The following is a 21,886-nucleotide window of genomic DNA, read 5'->3' on the forward strand; positions in this document are numbered from 1 at the left end:
ATTGGAGGGGGATGAGGAGGGAAACCAGGGGACATTGATTGTGGGAAATGTAACTGGTGGAGGGATGGGTGCTGGATCATTGCGTGACTGAACCCCAATTATGAACAGCTTTGTAATGGTCTATCTCATGAATATTCAATTTAAAAAAATTTTTAAAAAAGTAATGTGGATGGGCTGGAGTGATAGTACAGTGGGTAGGGCGTTTGCCTTGCATGCGGCTGACCCGGGTTCGATTCCCAGCATCCCATATGGTCCCATGAGCACCGCCAGGAGTAATTCCTGAGGGCATGAGCCAGGAGTAACCCCTGTGCATCACCAGGTGTAACCCAAAAAGCAATAAATAAATAAATAAATAAATAAAAGTAATGTGGAGTTCATGCCCACTTGAATCAGCTTAATCAGTGGCTGAATAAATAGCAGTACTCCCACATTTAAAAAAAAAACTAATTGAGTCACAAATCCTAGGGAACTGCTTAATGTGAATTAAAATATGGGGTGGGTGGGCTGAAGCCAAATAATCTCATCTTTGGCCACCATCCAGATCACACGTCCTTCTCTCCCAGAAGGGAGCAAAATAATGCTCACCATAACCATGCTGCCGGATCCCGCACCAGGCTGTTTCACTCAGGGCACCCCAGAGGGGGGCGGGTAAGACCCCTCCCTGCCCCAACGGACCCAGCCCTGGAAACCAAAAACCTCCAAAACTCAACCACTGCCATGCTCACGGCCGCTCTCCACACGCTCCGGCCGAGCCTCACCTAAGAGTGAACCCTTTCCTGGACACTTCATAAGACACACACACTCTATCCATAGTCCAAGAGTACCGCACCACATTTGATGAGATTCAAAGTAGGAGGCAGGGCTGAAGCGATAGCACAGTGAGTAGGGCATTTGCCTTGCACGCAGCTAATACGGGTTTGATTCCCAGCATCCCATATGGTCTCCCAAGCACTGGCAGGAGTAGTTCCTGAGTGCATGAGGCAGAAGTAACCCCTGTGCATTGCTGGTGTGACCCAAAAAGCAAAAAAAAAAAAAAAAAAAAAAAAACCAAAAAACCCTCAAAGTAGGAGGCAACCAACCTTAGAGGGAAATACATTATTTCAGTTCTGCTTTGGGGTAGGGATTGGGGTTTGGGATGGAAACACCCGAAATATGGTGGTGGTAAGGTGTAATGGTGGTGGAATTGGTGTTCGGATATTAAACGTAATCAAGTATTGTGAACTTCTTTATAAAATAAGGTAAAGGTATAGGTAAAGAAAGGTAAAGGCCCTCCCGTTGATCGTCAATTTGCTCGAGCGGGCCCAGTAATGTCTCCATTGGAGACTTTGTTGTTACTGTGTCTGGCATATCGAATACTCTCGGTAGCTTGCTGGGCTCTCCAAGAGGGGCGGAGGAATCGAACTCAGGTCGGCCATGTTGGCCACTTGTAAGGCGAACGCTCTACCGCTGTGCTATCGCTCCAGCCAGAGCAATAGCACAGCGGGTAGGGCATTTGCCTTGCACGCGGCCGACCCGGGTTCGATGCCCGGCATCCCATATAGTCCCTCAAGCACCACCAGGAGTAATTCCTGAGTACAGAGCCAGAAGTGACCCCTGAACATTGCTGGGTGTGACCCCAAAAGGCAAAAATATACATACATTATAAAATAAATTAAAAAAAAATATGGTGTGGGGCTTGTGAATCTGCACTTCTAATGACTCCTAGGTGATACCAATGCTACCAGCTGCAGGACCACACCTTGAAAAGCAATGTTTGGGCCAGGGCAGTAGTATGTACATCAGGTATTTGCCTTGCATGCAGCTGCAGGTTTGATCTCCAGCATCCTAAATGGTCCCCTAGGGGACTGCTAAGAATAATTCCTGAGTGCAGAGACAGGAGTAACCCCTAAGCATCGCCAGATATGACCCCCCCACACACCAAAATAAAAGCAAAGTTCTATATCAGGTTCTGCTGTGAGATAACAGTAGTACTTCAAAATCTGTATACTAATTTTGAACTGAGAAGATTTAAAATTTATCCACCTAAAATTTTAAAGTAAAGGCCCTCCCGTAGATCATCAATTTGCTCAAGCGGGCCCAGTAACTTCTCCATTGGAGACTTTGTTGTTACTGTGTTCGGCATATGGAATAGTCATGGGGAGCTTGCCAGGCTCTGCTGTCCGGGTGAGATTGATACAATTAAACAATTTTCATGTCTGTCATGTGGCAGCATCTGGGAAACCAGTCAGACATAAAACTCTCTTTAGAGTTTTCTGGTGGACTAAAATAAACCCTTACATACTGGAGCAACGGTACAACTGGTGACGCATTTACCTTGTGTGTGGCTGAGCTGGGTTCATTCTCCAGCATCCCATAGAGTCCCTCAATCCCCACCAATAAGGATCCCTGAGCACAGAGTTAGGAGTTATGCCTGATCACGGCCATGTGTGGTACAAACCCCTCAAATAAAGGAAGAAACCCAGACTGAGTCGAGCCAGAGAGGAAGGCCTTAGACAGCAATCACTAGGCGGGACTAAGATCCCAAGGGCAAAGAACAGGCAAAGCAAGGGAGTTTTGCTTTGCTGGGTGGAGTTCTAAAAACACAAGGACCACCGCTCCCACTGTGGTGCTAAGGTCATTCCACAGTCCTCACTAGTTCTCTGAGGGAGACCCAGGAAGGGCCAGATCCCTGTCAGATTCCAGCAGAGTGAAAGGGACCTGCCTTTGGGTCTGCATTAGGATTACCTGTTCTCCTTCTCTTCAATGTCACTTGTGCTGTTCAGCCTTCGGGGTCCTAGTGAACTAAAATAGCTTTTGTTTTCTTTCTCCTGTAAAATCAAAACACATTCAGTATAGGGAAGGTACCATATTGACACGCTGTGCAACACCTCGGGTAAAAAAGCAGAACTTAATATACTTGGATAATCTTATTTCTAGATTCAATAGCAATTCCAATTTGAGTGGTATTACAAAGGGAGAGCTTTCACAGACTAATTCTGAACATTTCTTTCATACAAGAGGAAAAAATATCAGGGGAATGGTTTTCACAGAGAAGTCAGGTTGATCAAATAAAACAGCAACAGAGATATATAAGGCAGTGGCTCCGTTGAGAGGGAGCCTCATAAGCCACTCTCAAGATTTTAATAAAATAAAACATATCTTGGGTTGGAGTGACAGTACAGTAGGCCAGGGTCATCTCTGGCATCCCACATGTTCCCCTGAGCACCGCCAGGAGTAATTCCTGAGTGCAGAACCAGGAGTAACCCCTGAGTATTGCCGGGTGTGGCCCCAAAACGAAAAACAACCCCCCCCCCCGCCAAAAAAACCTAATCATTTCTTGCCCCACCTAACTTTTCCTTGAAATGCAAGCTTCTTTATAAGGAATAGGCATGGCAGAGGTTAATCCAACCCAAACACTGTGTCCACTTGAGAAGTCTAAAGAAACACATTTATCAAGCAAGGGTACTAAATTGCAAGGAAGACCTGATTCCAGAAAAGAGCATTAATAGAAGCCGATAAAATATGAAGCCAAAGTGAAAAAAATGAAAAATTACATCATCCTGAAAGAATGAGCAGATATGCTCTACATGCAGTTAAAACTGCTCTCACAACTACTACTAAACAAAAGAAAAGATACTAAAATTTTTTCTAAGTAGTTTCACTAGGACTAACTACCCACTAATGAACTTTGCTCATAATTGTCAAAAGAATAAATTACAGCCATTTCTAGACTTTCATGTTGCTGGCTCGTGCTCTTTGCCTTACACAAAGAGTATGAGGAAGGATAAACTAAGGCCTCTTAAAAGACTTTTTTGTGGGGCATCTGCCAAACAAACAATAGAGGGCAAATAATTATTTGATTATCAATATATCTATTTTCCTTTAAATAGCTGGTAGTGGATCAGGTGTACAGCCCAGTAGTAGAGCTTTTGTCTTGCATATAAGAGGCCCTGGGTTTGATTCTTGTCCGGGAAGGAAGGAAGGAAGGAAGGAAGGAAGGAAGGAAGGGAGGGAGGGAGGGAGGGAGGGAGGGAGGGAGGGAGGGAGGGAGAAAGGGAGGGAGGGAGAAAGGGAGGGAGGGAGAAAGGGAGGGAGGGAGAAAGGGAGGGAGGGAGGGAGAAAGGGAAGGAGGGAGGGAGGGAGGGAGGGAGGCTGGCTTTCTACATGTAGAACAAACCAAGAATTATAAAAATTTTGTTTTGTTTCTGAAACTAAATTTTCATGAATAAAATCTACCTTGGAACTCCCCTGTGCCAGCCCACACCGTACCTTGTCTTTGTTGTCCAGCAGAGCAGAAATCCGAGGGCTTGATGATGAGCGGTAGATGGAAGAGCCTCGGTCCCTTAGAGCTTCTCTGGAATTGGCGGCCTCACTCAGCGTGTTGTGGCTGCCAGTTTTTCTGAGACCTAGTCTCCAGGAAGAAGGAGATTCATCTTTGGGCTCTTCTGGCTTGTTAAAAAGGCTGGAGGAGTACTGCAGGGACAAATCCAAGAAAGATGCTCATGATTCTTTTTCCAGCCTCATTGCCTCTCCTGCATTTTAGGTTCAGTGAAGCAACATACGGCAATACAAGGAGAAATACATGGCAGGCTTCCTGCCAATGTTCCCTTCCTCACCTGGCAGACACCAACAGCTGTCAGGCTTCCTTTCTCCCTAAGTCAGAAATAGCCTCAGATGATTATTACTGTTGTTATTATTGGTTTGAGGGCCACCCCTGGCAATGTTCAGGACTTATTCCTAGCTCTGTGCTCAGGGATCATTCCTGGCAGGACTCAGGGGACTATACGTGGTGCCGGGTATCAAAACCAGGTCAGTTGCGTGCTAGGCAAGTGCCTTCCCTGTTCTTCCATCTCTTCAGCCCCTAGCCTCAATTTTTTTAATTGAATCACTATGAGACAGACCCTTACAAAGCTGCTCCTGATTAGGTTTCAGTCATACAGTGTTCCAACATCCAGCCCTCCACCAGTGCACCTTTTCCAGGACCAGTGTTCCCAGTTCCCAGTTTCCCTCCCATCACCCCCACCCCACCCTGTCTCTGTCTCTACAGCAGCTCATTCCTCTCTCTCTCTCTCTCTCTCTCTCTCTCTCTCTCTCTCTCTCTCTCCCTCCCTCCCTCCCTCCCCTCCCCTCCCCCCATCCCCAGGTTTGGGCATTTATGGTTTGCAATTACAGATACTGGAAGGTTGTTGTGTATATCCCTTTTTCTACTTTTGACCAGAGTTATCATTTCAACCTATTATTGTCATACTGGTCCCTTCTCTATCTTACTACCCTCTGTCCCATACAAACTTTGTGGTGGATTCCAACCACCACTGACCAGTTCTCCTCGCTCTTGTTTTCCCTTAGCCTGAGATTCTTAGTGCAATGTTCCTATCTTGCAGTGCGGCTCTGAAAAATTAAACACCATTTTCTTTCCTCATGTAATGTGGACTGACCAAAAGATCCTGAGTTCTAACAACATATTTTTTTTTTCTTGATCCACTGCGTAACTGAAAAATAACTTCACTTCTCCAGGTCTCAATATGTGATGAAGAGCTTAACTGGTCCTTTAAGAGTAGTTAGAGTACTATAATAAGACTTGCAGTGGCAAGTTGACTTAAGTTAATATTAGAAAATCCTAACACCAGAAAACAAAAGTTGTAGGGAAAACTTGCATTGTCTTTAATGTGCTCAGTTTGCCATGGAAACCATTATAGACTAGAATTAGCCCAAAGGCCAGTCAGTGGTTTAACTAATGTACAGAACATCAATCAATAGTCTCTTTCTGAGGGCTAGGGTGGGAGTGGGGGAGGGGCATGTGTGCAGGGGGAGGGGGGGGAGGGAGAAACGGACTCTGCAAGAAAGCTTTGGTCTTTCACCAGGTACCAGACTACTTTTACTATCTTGGATAATAGAAATGTAATAAAAACATTAAACCACTTATCTCTAGCCCACATTCTGATTTTCATCTTTACTCATTCACTTGAATGTACATAATTTTTATGTATTTCTCTTGGTTTCCGACATGCCATTTCTTGGTAAAGAAGTGAACAGCACCCGGCCCAGACAAAGTCAGACCTGAACACCTGAAGAATATGCCATCAGTACTCGTCAACAGACTGGCTCGGCTCTTCACATGCTACCTGTCTGAATGCAAGGTTCCATCCCAATGGAAAACCAGCAGGACCATTCAATTGTACAAGAAAGGAGACATCCAGTACATTGGCAGCTATCGCCCGATCTGCTTGTTGTCCATTGTCTACAAGCTGTTCACTCGAGACATCCTGAATAGGATTGGCAGAACACTAGATGAAGGACAACCATGTGAGCAAGCGGGGTTCTGAAAAGGATTCAGCACGACTGACTATATCCACACAGTGACCAAGATCATTGAAGTTTCTTGGGAGTTCAAGATGCCACTCTGTCTAACATTCATCAATTTAAAAGAAGGCCTTTGATTCTATTGAGACTAATGCGGTAATCAAACCAAACAGGGTGTTCAAACTCAGTACATTAGGATCCTCCGTGAGCTGTATTACGGATTCACCACCAGGATCTCACAATTCAACAAGGAAGTAATCATTGATGTCAAGAGAGGGATTTGGCAGGGTGATACCATTTCACTGAAACTCTTCAGTGCCACCCTCGAGAACATCATGCAACGACTGGGATGGGAAGAAATGGGAGTGAAGACAGACAGTCGGCAACTACTCCACCTCTGCTACGCTGATGACATCGTTCTAATAACACCAAACATTAGCCAAGTGGCACAGATGCTGGCCAACTTCAACTGTGAGTGTGGAAAGATCGGACTGCAGCTGAATCTCACAAAGACAATTTTTATGAAAAATGGACCAGTTCCTGACATTCCATTTTCTCTCAACAGAATGAACATCTCCAAATGCAGCAGTTATGTATACCTAGGTTGAGAACTCAACATGATGAACGACCTGGCACCTGAGCTGTGAAGGAGGGAGAGAGCAGCGTGGAACACCTTCAAGAGCATCAAAGAAATAGCTAAGAGAACAAAGAAACTCCGGCTCCAGGCACACCTCTTTGACTCCACCGTTCTCCTTGCACTAACATATGCCTCAGAGACCTGTAGGCCCTACAAAAACAGGATGAGAACGCTATTCGGGTCACCCAAAGAGGAATTGAAAGAGCTATGCTTGGAATATAACACTTCACTCAAGTGAGAGAAGGAATCCAGAGTTCCAACCTCTATCGACGATCGAGAATCAGGGACGCTGTCTCGTTTGCCAAGGCATCAAAAATCAGATGGGCTGGACACGTAATGCGATTTGAAGATGACAGCTGGACTAGAGCTGTTACTGACTAGATTCCATGTGACGTCAAAAGAACACGTGGCCGCCCACCTATGAGATGGTCTGACTTCTTTGTCAAGACCCTAAACAAACGGTTTGAGGCTCTTCGTGTTCCTGTAGCGAGCAGATGCCACTGGGCTACACTAACATGCGACTGGGACGAATGGAGACATTACTGGTGCCCGCTTGAGCAAATCGATGAGTAACGGGATATCAAGTGATCAAGTGATCTCTTGGCTTTAGAAATTCAATCATATAAGCTCTTTATTCTCTGCCCCATTTCTGAGGGGGGCAAATGCCCTTCCCAACATTACTGCAACAAAGACAAATAAATGTGTGTGTGTGTGTGTGTGTGTGTGTGTGTATTTAATCTTTAAATGAAAACATTTCCTCATACCTAGAAGTCCTGGGAGTGTTTGGGTGTAACTAAAAGCCTGGCTAGTGTGTGATGGCTGCACTGTATTTGCTCGTAATGAATTCCTAACAGTGTTCGTAGAAATAAATAAGTTGCTAGGTCCTCTTTGCTCTCTTCCACAATGACATCATAAGCTTGTCTTTCTAAGTCATGGCACTTAGATCACAAACTTAAAATCTTTCAAACCATAGGGCTTTTTCTACAGTTACCTTCCAAAGAACTCAGATCAACTTAAACCTCAATTTTAAACTTTTCACTGCCAGGCTCATCATTCAACTTTGCACAGAAAACTACAACTTCTTAAGAGGCCTGAATAATGTTACAGGAGGAGGTACTGCTGGTATTTCTACAAGTTCTTTGCCTCTCTGCTTTCTATCATAAAATGTAAAGACTTTATTTAAACATGAAGGGGAGTAAACATCAAAACAATCCTGGATGCGTGGTATCTTCCTAATCCAGTAAGAAAATACTTATCTTCAGATATGAAGAAAACAGGCAATTGACAAAATTTCTTGGTCCCAGACTACTATACCCTATGTTATCTGCACTTATTTTCAGGCACATTTTCTTGTCGACGAATGGTTCTATTGCTTTGGTGGATAATGTAAAAGATGCTATGCTTGTGTGTGCCTTCCCTGTCCACATTCATAGTCTATCTCCAAAAATGGCTATATGTGGAGGTGATGAAAGTTAAATTAAGTCATTCTGTGGCCTCCGACTTCGTAGGGATGCTGCCCTTAGAAGAAGAGGAACAAATATGGAAGTTCATTCTCTCACAGTGTGAAAGCACAGTGAGAGGAGGCTGCTCGCAAGGCCAAGAGAGTCTTCACCAAGATACGGATAAGCTAGGCCCATGATCTCAGAGTTCTTATGAAAAACTCATTCTCTATTATTGAAAGACACCCAGTGAAGTTTTGCGGTTGATTTGATTCAAGCATCTTTTTATAGTTCAGCAATCAAGGTGCTTGGCTTGCATGCAACTAAGTCAGGTTTGATCCTTGGAACTGCATATGTTGTCCAGAGCAAAAGTGAAGAAATCACCAGAAGGGATTCCTGAGCATACAGCCAGGATTAAGCCCTGAGCACTGCCCAGTATGGCATAAAACCACCCCCTCCAAAAAGTATCTTTCTCATATGCCTACCCAATCTATGGTATTTTGTTCAGCCATCAGAGCAGGCTGGTGCAAGTGAAAATGTAACTTAATTGTTTTGCAAGAATTTGACCATATACAATGCTGGAGATTGAGTCAGAGTTGGCCACATGCAGGGCAAGTGTCTTACTCCTTGTAATATCTCTCCAGCCCCAGAAGTGTTTCTTTAAGGTTTTCATTGTGTGTCACTGCATCAGGGGACATTATGTTCAAATAAACTCCAAGTACTCACTCTCCGAGAAGAGGCAGAGAAGGTATTTTGAGCTGGTGTTGATGTCTGCTCTGACACACTCCTCCTGCTTTCAGAGCTGGAATGGTTGACAGTGGCTTCTGACTTCTTATCTATTAAGACAAGAAAAGTACAAATCTAAATATGAGACTTTTCAGAAAGAAAGGGACAGACACAGAAAGACTGCACTCATTTGTGGAATACAAAGTAATAGAATGGGAGACTAACACCCAAGAATAGTAGGAATAAGTACCAGGAGGATTACTCCACAGCTTAGAAGTTGGCCTTACATGCTGGGGGAAAATGCAGTTGAGATAGAGAAGGGACCACCAAGTAAAGGGCGTTTGGAGGATCTGCTCAGGATGGGAGACACATGCTGAAAGTAGACTACAGACCAAACATGATGGTCACTTAATACCTCTATTGCAAGCCACAACACCAGAAAGGAAAAAGAGAGCAAAAGGGGTGGGGGGGGATGGGTGGGGGTGATGGGAGAGATGCTGGTACCATTGGTGGTGGAAAATAGGCCCTGGTGTAGGGATGGACACTTGACCATTGTAATGACGGAAATGCAAGCACACAAGTTTGTAAGTCTGTAACTGTACCTCATGGTGATTCACTAATAAAAATAAATAAAAGACCAAAATCATCAATGAAAAAATAAATAAATATGAGACTTTTTATCTTTATGTGTATGGATGCCTTTGCTAAAAAGTTTATGCCTTGTCAACCCAGTCCTTATTGATGTCATGTGATGCTTCTACTCAAATTAAGATGACTCTCTGCACCCACTGCCATAAGAAAATTAACGCAATGGAATTCTTATCCTGGTATGCCAGCTTTACCTCTAACTCCTAAATATAGGACCAGAAACTTCTTTCATATTACATATAATGTGCCCAAAGAACCTTTTTATGCAGGGTTCTATGTGGTACCAGGGATCAGCATTAACTACCATAACCCCTCTATGATCTCTCCAGTTCCTCTTTATGACACTCTTTAAATACTATCTGAGTATCTCCAGCCATAAGAAATCTATCTTGTAACTCTCAGTGAACCACACCCTGAGGGGGTTTCTCTCGTACTGACTCTGGGCTTGGCTGTGTGACTTTCTATGGTTGCTGGAACACTATGAATGCAATACAAGCTGAGACTAGAAAAGAGCTTATGGACTGGGTCTTCCCTGATTATGCTGGAATCCAGCTACCTTGTGATAACAAGAGGCAAACGGTCCCCTTGCACCAAGCATCCTCCCAAACGTTAGAAATCTAAGTAAGATCATCTGTCTTTCAGCTATCTTACCAACTGACTCAACACATGAATTTGCTGCTGTATGTGTATTACACTAATGAGGGAGAGAAAAGTCAATTAAGCTGGGCCCCTCCCATTGCCAACTCACACAACTATACCCTTGTTGTCTGTACCCACTTGATTTTAAGATGACTTATAATGTAGCAATAGGCAATTGACGGGCTGGAGTGATAGCACAGTGGGTAAGGCGTTTGCCTTGCACGCAGCCAACATGGCCAACCCGAGTTCGATTCCTCCGCCCCTCTCGGAGAGCCCGGCAAGCTACCGAGAGTATCTCGCCTGCATGGCAGAGCCTGGCAAACTCCCCGTGATGTATTCGATATGCCAAACACAGTAACAACAAAGTCTCACGATGGAGACGTTACTGGGCCCGCTTGAGAAAATCGATGAACAACGGGAGGACAGTGACAGGCAATTGACATCACTGTATCACTGTTAGCCTGTTATTCATCGATTTGCTTGAGCAGGCACTAGTAACGTCTGCATTCGGCCTAGCCCCAAGATTTTAGCAGCCTCTCCTTACTCCTTCTTCCTAACAGTGCTGCATTGGAGGCTCTTTCAGGGTCAGGGGAATGAAACACATCATTGTTACTGTTTTTGGCATATCAAATATGCCACGGGAACTTGCCAGGCTCTGCCATGCAGGTAACTGATACACCAAATGTTTTGGTCACTGAGTAAAATAAATGGGAAAAAAAAAGAGGAAATCTAAGTTAAACTGCTAACATTCACCTCCAAATATAATTAGTAATTGTCACAACAACATTCATACATAAAAGATTTCATTCTATGAGGTTGCATTGTGTATCTTTAAAAATATGATACATGTATTCAACAAGCATTCTTTCAGCACACATATATATGGTGGGCACCGCTGAGGTTTAAATCTGACCCATTTTTCCACATTTCCACATATTTATTTTCACCTAGCTGGTCAAAGGCCCTTTTGCTAGATATTATGAAAGGCAAAGAGATGAATAAGAGGCACATTGTATTCCAGTGCTTCTGCAGCCTGTGATGAGGGGAGATAAGAAAAAACAACATAGACATGACACTAGCACTAAGCAGCATAAGGCATACAAAATGGCTCAAATAGCTAGAAGAGTCAGAGAAAGGAAAAGAACTTGTACCTATGGCGGTAAAACATTCTAAAGGAAATTTGGGCTGGGCTCTGACACATGAGTAAAATCTCAACTGGACTTGAGGCTGCCGGAGCCTCACTGCCTCACTGCCGTCTTATCACTGGCTGAAATCCGACGCCAGAGTCCTCAAAGCAACAGGAACACTGTGAGATGTGGAAATTAGCTGATTCTCCCACTCATTCCTGCCTTGGTTTTCTGATGCAAAAATACCCACCCAAGCTTTCCCCACACTCTACCTCTCTGACCATACCTTCTTCAATGACTTCACTAATTCTTACACTTACTTCCTGAACAAGGCTGGAGCAATAGCACCGCAGGTAGGGCATTTGCCTTGCATGCAGCCAGCCTGACCGAGCCGGGTTCGATTCCTCCACCTTTCTTGGAGAGCCTGGCAAGCTACTGAGAATATCTCGCCCACAAGGCAAAGCCTGGCAAGCTACCCGTGACGTATTAGATATGCCAAACACAGTAACAACAAGTCTCAAAATGGAGACATTACTGGGCCCGCGCGAGCAAAATGATGAACAACGGGAGGGCAGTGCTACGGTGCTACTTCCTGAATATCTGTGTGGCCCAAGACTCCTTGTATCTCTTTCCTCTATGATGGGAAATCTCTTCCATGGGACAGCTCATCCTTTACAGAGCTTCAGCGTTCACTTCTTAGGAAGAAAATTTCCAAATTTCACTCTTCCTCTGCTGTTCTGAGGAATCCAAGGTCAGGATTTCAGATAAGCCACTACAAACACCTATAAGCAGCTATAAAACCTGAACCCATACAGTGCTGTGGGCATTTCTAAAAAGTGGAAATAACACTATATATCTCAGAATGGGAGTATAAGGATTAAATAAAATGTTCCAGTGCATAGTCAATAAAAAGGACTCAACATATAAAGAGTATTAATTCAAATTAATACTTTAATTTCAAGGTAATTTTTACTAGTGAACAACATGAACTTCATTTTTATTTCTCATGTGAAATGTATTTTAGTCACGTGTATATGTCTTTCCTATCCCGTATTTTCCCAAGAAATACACAACCAAAAGCATTTACTAAATGAAGGGCTTTCCATATGCCAAATATTGTATTGAGATTGGAGTACAAGGATAAACCTTGAGTTCCCAGCCAAAATGATGACTTTTCCAACAGAGATAAGTATGCAGAACTGGAGACAGAGAAAATGTGGGGACAGTAATCAGAGTGGTAGAACCGTGAAGTGATCCACTACTTTTCAGTTTCTTGTACATAAAAATACCTTTAAGAAAGACTTCTTCTGGATGGATGTTTAAACATTATATGACTGAAACCCAATTATGAACAACTTTGTAACTTTTTATCTCACTCTGATTCAATTAAAAAAAAAAAACTTCTATCCGGTAAATTAGATCACATTGCTTCTAGCAGAAATCTCTCAACTAAGCATTTGATAGAAGTTAATTCTAAAACACAAAGAAATATTTAAGGACAGGAAAGGTTTCAGACATGTTTGAGAATACAGAGTTTATGCCAATGTGGCTAGCATAAGTTATTACCTATGGAGAGCACTGGAAGGTCAGGCTAGAGCACTTGAGATTTACTCTGAAGGCAAAGACAGAGAAGGTGGTCATCAAAGATTTCTGAACAAAGGTGCATCATGGGAAATAAGGTGCTATGGATAGCTTACACCAATAGCAATGGGCTTTGTGGAACAAGAGACTCAAAGCATGGGTGCACGTCATAAAGCAATTAAAAGTAGTTCAGGCAGCTCTCTTCAATTCTTCAAAACTTGGTAACTAACAAAGTGATCTGGCATGCGGCAAGTTCAAATACGAATTCCACACAAGAAGACTGGAGAATGTAAGTAATTAATGAAAGGATTTTTAAAAGAGATATTTCTATATTTTGATAGCTTTACTATGTCAGCATTTCCAGAGCAAACTGTCCCTACTTAATCATAGAAATTCAAGTTTCAATGAAAGAATGGTTCCCTCTCGTACTACAACTTAGCTGTTGCCTGGGTTCTCTATAGAACCAATGTTATCTAATCCCATTATGAACACTCAATAACCCTCAGAGATCTAGACATGAAGAAAGGCAATATTCTCCTATAACTGCGGGAGACCATACCAACAACACCAACCTCAATAGGATATGGGGAGAGGCACAGAAAGAACTAAATATCTTCATTGTATGTTGCCAGCCATGACAGAGTTCAGAGAAAAACACAGACTCCATTATGAACTTAGTGCACTCCCCTCTAACACAATCTTCTGGTTAAAAATGTTTCATTTCTTGCCCTGCCACAGAGGTGGGGTGGGATGGGGGTGATGGAAGGGAGGGAGGGATACTGGGATCTGTGGTGGTGGAGAATGGGCACTGGTGGAGGGATGGGTACTCGATCATTGTATAACTGAAACCCAAGCACAAAAACTTGTAAGTCTACAACTGTACCTCATGGTGTTTCACTAATAAAAATTTAAAACAAAAAAATTAAAATTTAAAAAAAATAGATCTGCTATACTGTCAAAAAATGTTTCATTTCTTATAGACTCAAATCTAGAGAGAAAATAAGCCAGTGAATGCAAGACAAACATTTTAAAGCCTTAATTTATCATGAATTCCCAATTATTCATGAGAAACTGTACTGAACCTTTATTCAGTAAAATCCAGAACTCCTTTTCGCACTGTCATACAATATATCAAAATCTATGAGATACTGTACTGGGACCATAATGATAGCACAGCAGGTAGGGCATCTGCCTTGCACACGGCTGACCCAGGTTTTATCCCTGGCACCCCATATGGTCCCCCAAGCACAGGAGTGATCTCAGTGCAGAGCCAGAAGTAAGTCCTGAGCACTGCCAAAAAATAAATAACTATGGGATAGTTTATAGTTGGTGTCACCATACTGAATATCTCACTCTCAGACAGTGGGGCTACCATCTTGCCCTGTAATAACTTAAGGCCCCATGTGATGTATATATTGCATGTAGGAACCGTAAAAGTAAACAGAACTTCAATTCTTCATCTATCTCTGACTCAGTAATAAAAGGAGCTTCAAGATAATAAGAACATATTTTTTTTAAAAAAGACGTTAGAGATTCTGTTCAAAAAACAATGCAGATTTTCATCATCTGACTAGATGTACTTGACCAAAATTGTCTCTGCAGAATCTCACCTGTTCTGACTGTTAATATAGAGAATTTTGGAATCTGGTCTTTATACCACCTACTACTTCAAGGTCAGAAAACTTGGCTCCCTCCTACAAAAATTCTTTGGGCGCCTTATCATGCAGCAATATAGGAACTGGTTAACACATTCTAACAAGCTCCCAGTTTTTACAGTCAAATTCTCCAGGGGTCTGGAATCTTTGGAAATGAAACTTATTGCTCTTTCAAGAATAATTGGAGACCTTCTCTGACAAGCAATGATCTCCTCCCACTACAGAAACAAGGGGTCTTGTTGCACTTGTCCACATCTCCTCTTGAGATGTGTGCTTTCTGTCTTTTTAGTTTGTTGCAGTTTCTGGTTTTAGATTTATTTATTTACTTATTGGTTTGGGGGCCACATTTAGTGGTGCTCACGGCATCCTTCTGGCTCTATACTCAGGGATCACTCCTGGCAGTGCTCAGGGGTCTTTATGGGGTGCCAAGGAACAAACCCAGGGTGGCCAAATGCAAAGCAAAAGCCCCACCTTCTGTAGAGCCCCGGCCCAAGAGATATATACTTTCTTAGCCTGTCCTTGCCTCTTTGGCCTGCATCTGCTTGAGATGTGGACTTTCTCATACATGTGTACTTTGATTTTTCTATTCTAAAGAAGCCTGTGCTCTCCTTTGACTACATCTGTCTGTCTGTCTCTCTGTGTCTCTCTTTCTCTTCTCTCCCCAACTATAGCTCTAAATTTCTTCCAATAAAAACAGAAACAAAAAAAAAACAAAGAAAGAGAAAGAGCAAAAAGATAGTGAAAAAGAGGGGAAGGGAGAGGGAAGGAGGGAGGGAGGGAGGGAGGGAGGGAGGAAGGAAGGAAGGAAGGAAGGAAGGAAGGAAGGAAGGAAGGGATGAACCATCGCTCTGAACATCTCTGTTTTACCTGCATCCTTCTCAGTTTCAGACTCAGAAGCCTCATCTTCACCTTCCTCTTCCTCGGAGCTGGAGCTGCTGGATTCTTTGTTTTCTTCCTCCGTTTCTTGGGACTTTGGTGTCTCTTCCTCATAGAGCATCTTCTCTTTGCTAAATTAAAGATGATACAGTCTAACTCAAAAATGACAAACTACTTCTTAAGTTCAGTGAGAATGAGGTGAAATAAAAATGAATCTTAAAGGCATTTATATTAGAAGTAACAGTAGAAATATATTCAAGTAAATCTTTACAGAGGCATTTCTCTATATCTGAGGTTTCTGAAGATTAAGTGTTTAGACTTTAGTATTTATAGCAATTGGCTTGTTCAACACATAAGAAAAAGAATAGCTATAAATCTCATGATGATAAAATAAATATGTTTTAAATCATTTAATATAGCATAGCGGTAGGGCATTTGCCTTGCATGCAGCCAACATGGCCAACCCGAGTTCGATTCCTCCGCCCCTCGCAGAGAGCCCGGCAAGCTACTGAGAGTATCTTGCCCGCACGGCAGAGCCTGGCAAGCTACCTGTGACATATTCGATACGCCAAACACAGTAACAACAAAGTCTCCAATGGAAAAGTTACTGGGCCCGCTCGAGCAAATCGATGAACAACGGGAGGACAGTGACTGACAGTGACAGAATAAGTATGAACTGTATTTATTATATATGCCAGAAATCAAGTTAGGTACTAGTACAGTGGTAAGGTAGATGTTGTCCCTGAGCTTAGGGAAGTTCTATTAGCTAATTACGAACGTCTAAGCTAGCAAGAGCTCTAGGGTCTTCTCAGAGGGGAGGGGGGTGAGCAATCTCTCCCCTTCCCTCACCCCCCCCCCCATACTTCAGGAATCCCTGGCAGCCACACCCACATCCCACAGCCACTGTCATGTAAACTCATGGGCTCAATTCTACAGATCCTCGAGTTTCTGGAGCCCACAGTCACTTCAAAATCCACAATACTGACAACCCAGTAGGAGCACACAAATGAGATCGGAAAGTAACACAGTAGCCAACTAAGCTCAATAAACAAAAACAATGAAACAGAAGACTCAGTAATAACAAACAGCTTAGTAAACCCTCTCATAAGAACTCAATGACCCCAAGGTGAGATATAACAATTGTCACTGTCCTCCCGTTGTTCATCGATTTGCTCGAGCGGGCCCAGTAACATCTCCATTGTGACAACTGTTACTGTGTTTGGCATATTGAGTACGCTATGGGTAGCTTGCCACGCTTTGCCGTGCAGGCGAGATACTCTTGGTAGCTTGCCGGGCTCTCCGAGAGGGGCAGGGGAATCGAACTCAGGTTGGCCATGTTGGCTGCGTGCAAGGCAAGTGCCCTACTGCTATGCTATCGCTCCAGTCCAACAATTGTCACAAATTTTCTTTTACTATAGTGCTTTTTTTTTTTTTATAATTCCATTACCCATTCAGTTGCAATAAGCTACATAGAGTAATTAACTTTGTGCTTGCTAAGTGGACAGGTGTGGGAAGTGACTAGGAAAATGGGGACATGGTGGAGGGAAGGTCACTCTGGTGGTGGAATTGGTGTTGGAACACTGAATGCTCATAACAACTATATTATGAACCACTTTGTAAACCAGGTTGTTTAAATAAAACAAAAACTAATTTTTAACCCTAAACTAGAAAAAATAGAAATGTTGCAGTCTCAGTTGATGTCTAAGTTAAAAATGTGTCCATCTACCCTCGGAATCTCCCCCACATATCTATGCCACCTCCTCACACCTCAAGCATCCCCATATGTTTGAAGATCATTTGGCTAAAACTGGAGTTTCTTTACTATAAATTCTCAAGCTAAATATGTTGCATACACATACACAGCAGAGCTCATCACATTTCTCAAGCCCCAAATATCTTACTTCTTAAAGAGTCCGCTCTGCAACTTGCTGTTCAGGTCTGATTCAATGAGCTTATTCCGGGTCTCCTTTTCACTTCGAAGCTTGAAGAGAGAAAAAAAAAAAAAGAAGTTCATGTTTGGTAAAAATCAGCAGCAATGAGAAGAACTCAAAATGGTACTGTTAGGACTGAGGAGGTCACTTTGTGTCAAAAGCACCTGCCTCAAGGGGCCTGAGCAGTAGCCCAGTGGGTAGGGTGCTTGCCTTGCACATGGCCAACGGGGTTCTATCTCCCAGCATCCTAGCTGGTCCCCTGAGTTCCACCAGGAGTGATCCCTGACCCAGACCCTGGAGAAATCCCTGAGCACAGTGTGGCCCCCAAAACCAAAACCAAACAAACACAGGCCTCACCTCAGAAAAGTGATGTCCCGAGTTCAATTGCCACCCACATGGGCTTAGTGGCACTCGTGGCTCTGCTATCTGGGACCCCAGAGCTGCAACTGAGTGTGCAATCTCCTGCCCACCACAGCCAGGGGTATACGAGCACTTCACCTAAAGTGGGGGACCCAGCCAACACTACACCTCAAGAATGTGCAGGCCTGGCCAGGAGTTCACTCCCCTGGGACCACGAATGTGAGCACCACAGTGGCCCCCTGCAAGCCTAAGAGCCAGAAGGCATGCACGTAGGACAATGAAGCGAGTGTGATCCACGTGAACATCTAAACTAAAACATACATAACCCCCGGACACCGAGACAGCTGAGTGTGTATGCACCACAGCCAAGTGAGCATGTGATCCCTGGTCACTGCCACGGCAGGAACCACCATGAAGGGAAGGCAGGAAAGGGCTCTGTCATCCAAAGAAGGCAGACAGCACCACCACCAGAAGGAGAGGAGAGAACTGACAAAGCCAACAGCCACAAACGGATTGCCTTAGGAGACAAGGAAATAGAAAAATCCCCATCTACGGTGAGAGACCAAAAACCCTGGTATTCGAGCTGCAATGAAAGAGCCATCCTATCAGGACTGGGGAGACAGTCCAGTGGGGAGGGCGCACATCTGACATGCGCCTGGCCAGGGTTTTAAGCTCCAGAATCACACAGCTTGCCCAGCAGTGCCAAGAAGACCCTGGTGCATCAGGTGTGGTCCAGTAGTCTCCAGAACTACTGTGTCTGAGCACACACCTAGCATGGGAAGGCCCTGAGTCCGCTCTCCAGAACAGTCTGTTGGATCCCAAAACCACCAGGTATGGCCCTAATCATCCCAAGCAACACTGGCCTATGCACCATAGAAGCAGCTCTGCTGGGTATGACCAAGACAGAAGGACAGACAGACACAGTGATAGCTATGGCTATAGATATTTAGGTATAGGTACATAGGTACATGCAGTCATAAAAATAAAAACTTTGAAAGAGTCCTTTATGATCCATAGATGAATTTAGTTGGCAGTAGTTCTAAAGAAAAAGAAATTAAGAACAGGCAGCAAAAGGAAATTGGCCCTTAGAAAAACTTGTATTTAAATTATGTGCTCTAAACAAAATTTATTTATAGACCCTAAACTCAAACTTATGCAACTTCCACAGGAGTCTAAAAACCATTTTAGAATTGAAAAACACAACTCTAACCACGCAAAGTGTTTATCTGTCATCAGGGAGACTGTCACTGCTAAATATAGTACTGATGCCCTATCAGAAAGTTCTAGAGGTTGGTGGTTCCATTGCTTGTTGAAGAAAATGAAATGAAGGTAATGTTTGTCTGAGCTCAGAGAGGTGACTTTCCCACTTGAATTGGGGAGTATCTTCACTTTCCCTGTTGAGACATGACGCTGTATATACCCAGGAGGTTAGATATAGACATGGCTGGCTTGTTCTCGGTATTGAACTATATATAGTTCTTTCATTCACAACTGCTATTTCTCATATTAGTCCTAAAGTTCAGCTCAGCATAGTTCTTAGTCTGCACACATGGAAAATCAAAACTAATGATTTTTCTTAGGAGCTGGAGAGATAGTAATAGCAGGTAGGGTACCTGCCTTGCAAGTGGCTGACCTGGGTTCAATTCCCAGCATCCTATAGAGTTTCGGAGAGTCCTGCCAGAAGAAAGCCCTGAGCACCCTGAGCACAGAGCCAGGAGTAAGCCCTGAGCATCACTGGTTGTGACCCAGAAACCAAAAACAACACAGCTAGTGATTTTTGTGGGGGCAACACATGACCATACTCAGGGATCATGCTAGGGATTAGACCCAGGGCTTCGCACATACTACATATGTTCTCTGCTATTTGAACCACATCTCAGGTCCAAAGCCAGTTATTTTTTTCTCTCCCACCCGATTCAAATAAGAAATTCTCTAACCCCTAACACAAATTCATCTTTATTCTCCATGTCCAACCTACTGACCCACCTTACAAGTAGAAAACTTAAGTATTTACTTCTTATATTATAATAATAAGGGTTTTTCTCCATTCTTCACTATGTACATGGGTGCTGTGCTCATAGGAGTCTCCTATACATAGCACTAAGAGGAATGGCTTGCATCCAAACAACAGAAGATTTAGATTACGGAGGAGGGAGCAGAGGGCTAAATTCGGGATGGTTGCTGGATGTGGAAGAAGTGTGACTCACCCACTGAGCCTAATTCCAGCACCAAGTGACAGTTTTAGTTTATGGGTATGTTTGCTTTTTAAGAAAGTCACATATTCCTTTTTACAATTAATTTACTTTAAATATAGATGCCCTTTTGGTCAATAATGTAAGAAATGTTGTGAGATGTCATCGTTCCTAATTGGGGAAAAAATAACCGATTTGAATCTATGACATTTATTTTCTAAAACTCATAGGTAATTATTAGCTTGTTGTCGTTTTAAGCTTTCAGCTGCCTGGAGACTGAAATGAGAAACTTTGAAATGACAGTTTCTGGGATGTTTTCTTCTAGAAGACTATTAGTAGTTCCTAAAAGGAACAATTATCACCTCTGGAATGGAAATATGCCCACTTTAGCCCTCAGCAGATATAATTAAAGCAAGTGATTAAGACACCAGGTGTGGACTGCTACAAAAGCTTGCAAAACATCAACTGGCAACTCACCACATTCTGCTTCTTCTGGAGCATCTCCAAGTGTTCTACAAGACCCTCATCAGCAACATCAAATGGTGTTTGGCCCTAGCAATGAAAGAGGGATAACATGACCAAGAGAAAACAGAAGCAAGTGATTACCTGACCCTATCGGGGCACTATCAATATTCCACTCAAACTTTTGATCCATACAACGTAGTTGCTTCCCTAAATGATCTACTCTGCCTTATGACACCTTCATCGATTACAAGAAAACATAAACCAAAAAAAGGCAAAATTTTTATCACATAGTTTTATGCTTAATAAAATATTATTGAGGAAGTCACAATAACCGTGATGATATTGATGGTAACAGAAAGCTCTATTTGTGAGCTCTGTCACTGTCACTGTCCTCCCATTGTTCATCGATTTGCTCGAGCGGGCCCAGTAACATCACCATTGTGAGACTTGTTGTTACTGTGTTTGGCATATTGAATACATCACGGGGAGCTTGCTAGGCTTTGCCGTGTGGGCAAGATTCTCTCGGGAGCTTGCCGGGCTCTCCGAGAGGGGTGGAGGAATTGAACCCCAGTCGGTTGGGTCAGCCACGTGCAAGGCAAACGCCCTACCACTGATCTATCGCTCTAAATGAGCTTAATTGCTATGAAAATTCAAGAAGGGGCTTACAAATCTCAGAAAGAGGTGGGTGGCACATATGCTCTAGAGATTACGTTTACAGGAGTCATCTCCCTATGAGCGAGAGAAAAGTCATCTTTCTTAGGAAGGAAACATCAGCAAGGCCTGGTCCATAATTTAAAAATGTAACCTAAGTTCAGAAGAGATGTGAGGCACATTAAGATCACTGGTCTCTGTGTTTCCATTTTCTGGCAAAAAGTCATGCCTGAGGATTCCTGGGAAATAGCAAATGTATATAGTATATATGTGAAAGAGCTTGAGTGGCTTGACTGAGGTTGACTCCCACTATTTTCAAAGGAAAGAAACTTCTGTCATTTTTAAATTACTAGGAGTGATGAGTTCTGCTATTAAAAGTTCTTGATTTAAAGTACATCAAATAAAATATTTTGTATTTTACCATAAACATAGAAGTCTTAGGCTTCCCTAGTGTCCATTTTTTCCAAAGGCAAATTTTTTTTTCTAGCTGGTTTAAGGGGCTTCAACATGAATGAAATCTGAAAGTCATGACAGTGCAGTTTACTTGACATAGCATCTCTGTCCAGGTCATGAGCAGAGCCATATCCCCAGGCAGCTGTTGCCTTGCCAAGCAACAGATTTTAGCCTCTTCTTCTATAGACTCACCCACCCAACTCACCGTCCCTTCAGAGGGCCGGGTT

The 21,886-nt window shown here is 43.2% G+C and overlaps 1 protein-coding gene across 3 annotated transcripts in view; it reads right to left on the reverse strand.

The window, feature by feature from the left end:
• The window catches only part of PPP1R12B (protein phosphatase 1 regulatory subunit 12B), a 250,443-nt gene that overhangs the window by 140,338 nt on the left and 88,219 nt on the right, over positions 1-21,886 (reverse strand). For all 3 annotated transcript variants that reach the window (XM_056110653.1, XM_056110652.1, XM_056110651.1), the window contains exons 6-11: positions 20,568-20,642; positions 17,509-17,588; positions 15,599-15,738; positions 9,082-9,191; positions 4,249-4,452; positions 2,725-2,807 (exon numbers count right to left, since the gene is read on the reverse strand). In XM_056110653.1, coding sequence (XP_055966628.1) covers positions 2,725-2,807; positions 4,249-4,452; positions 9,082-9,191; positions 15,599-15,738; positions 17,509-17,588; positions 20,568-20,642 — 692 coding nt within the window. The remainder of the gene's footprint in view (positions 1-2,724; positions 2,808-4,248; positions 4,453-9,081; positions 9,192-15,598; positions 15,739-17,508; positions 17,589-20,567; positions 20,643-21,886) is intronic.

This window comes from Sorex fumeus, unplaced genomic scaffold, assembly GCF_029834395.1.
Source record: "Sorex fumeus unplaced genomic scaffold, SorFum_2.1 ptg000010l, whole genome shotgun sequence".
Lineage (NCBI taxonomy): Eukaryota > Metazoa > Chordata > Mammalia > Eulipotyphla > Soricidae > Sorex > Sorex fumeus.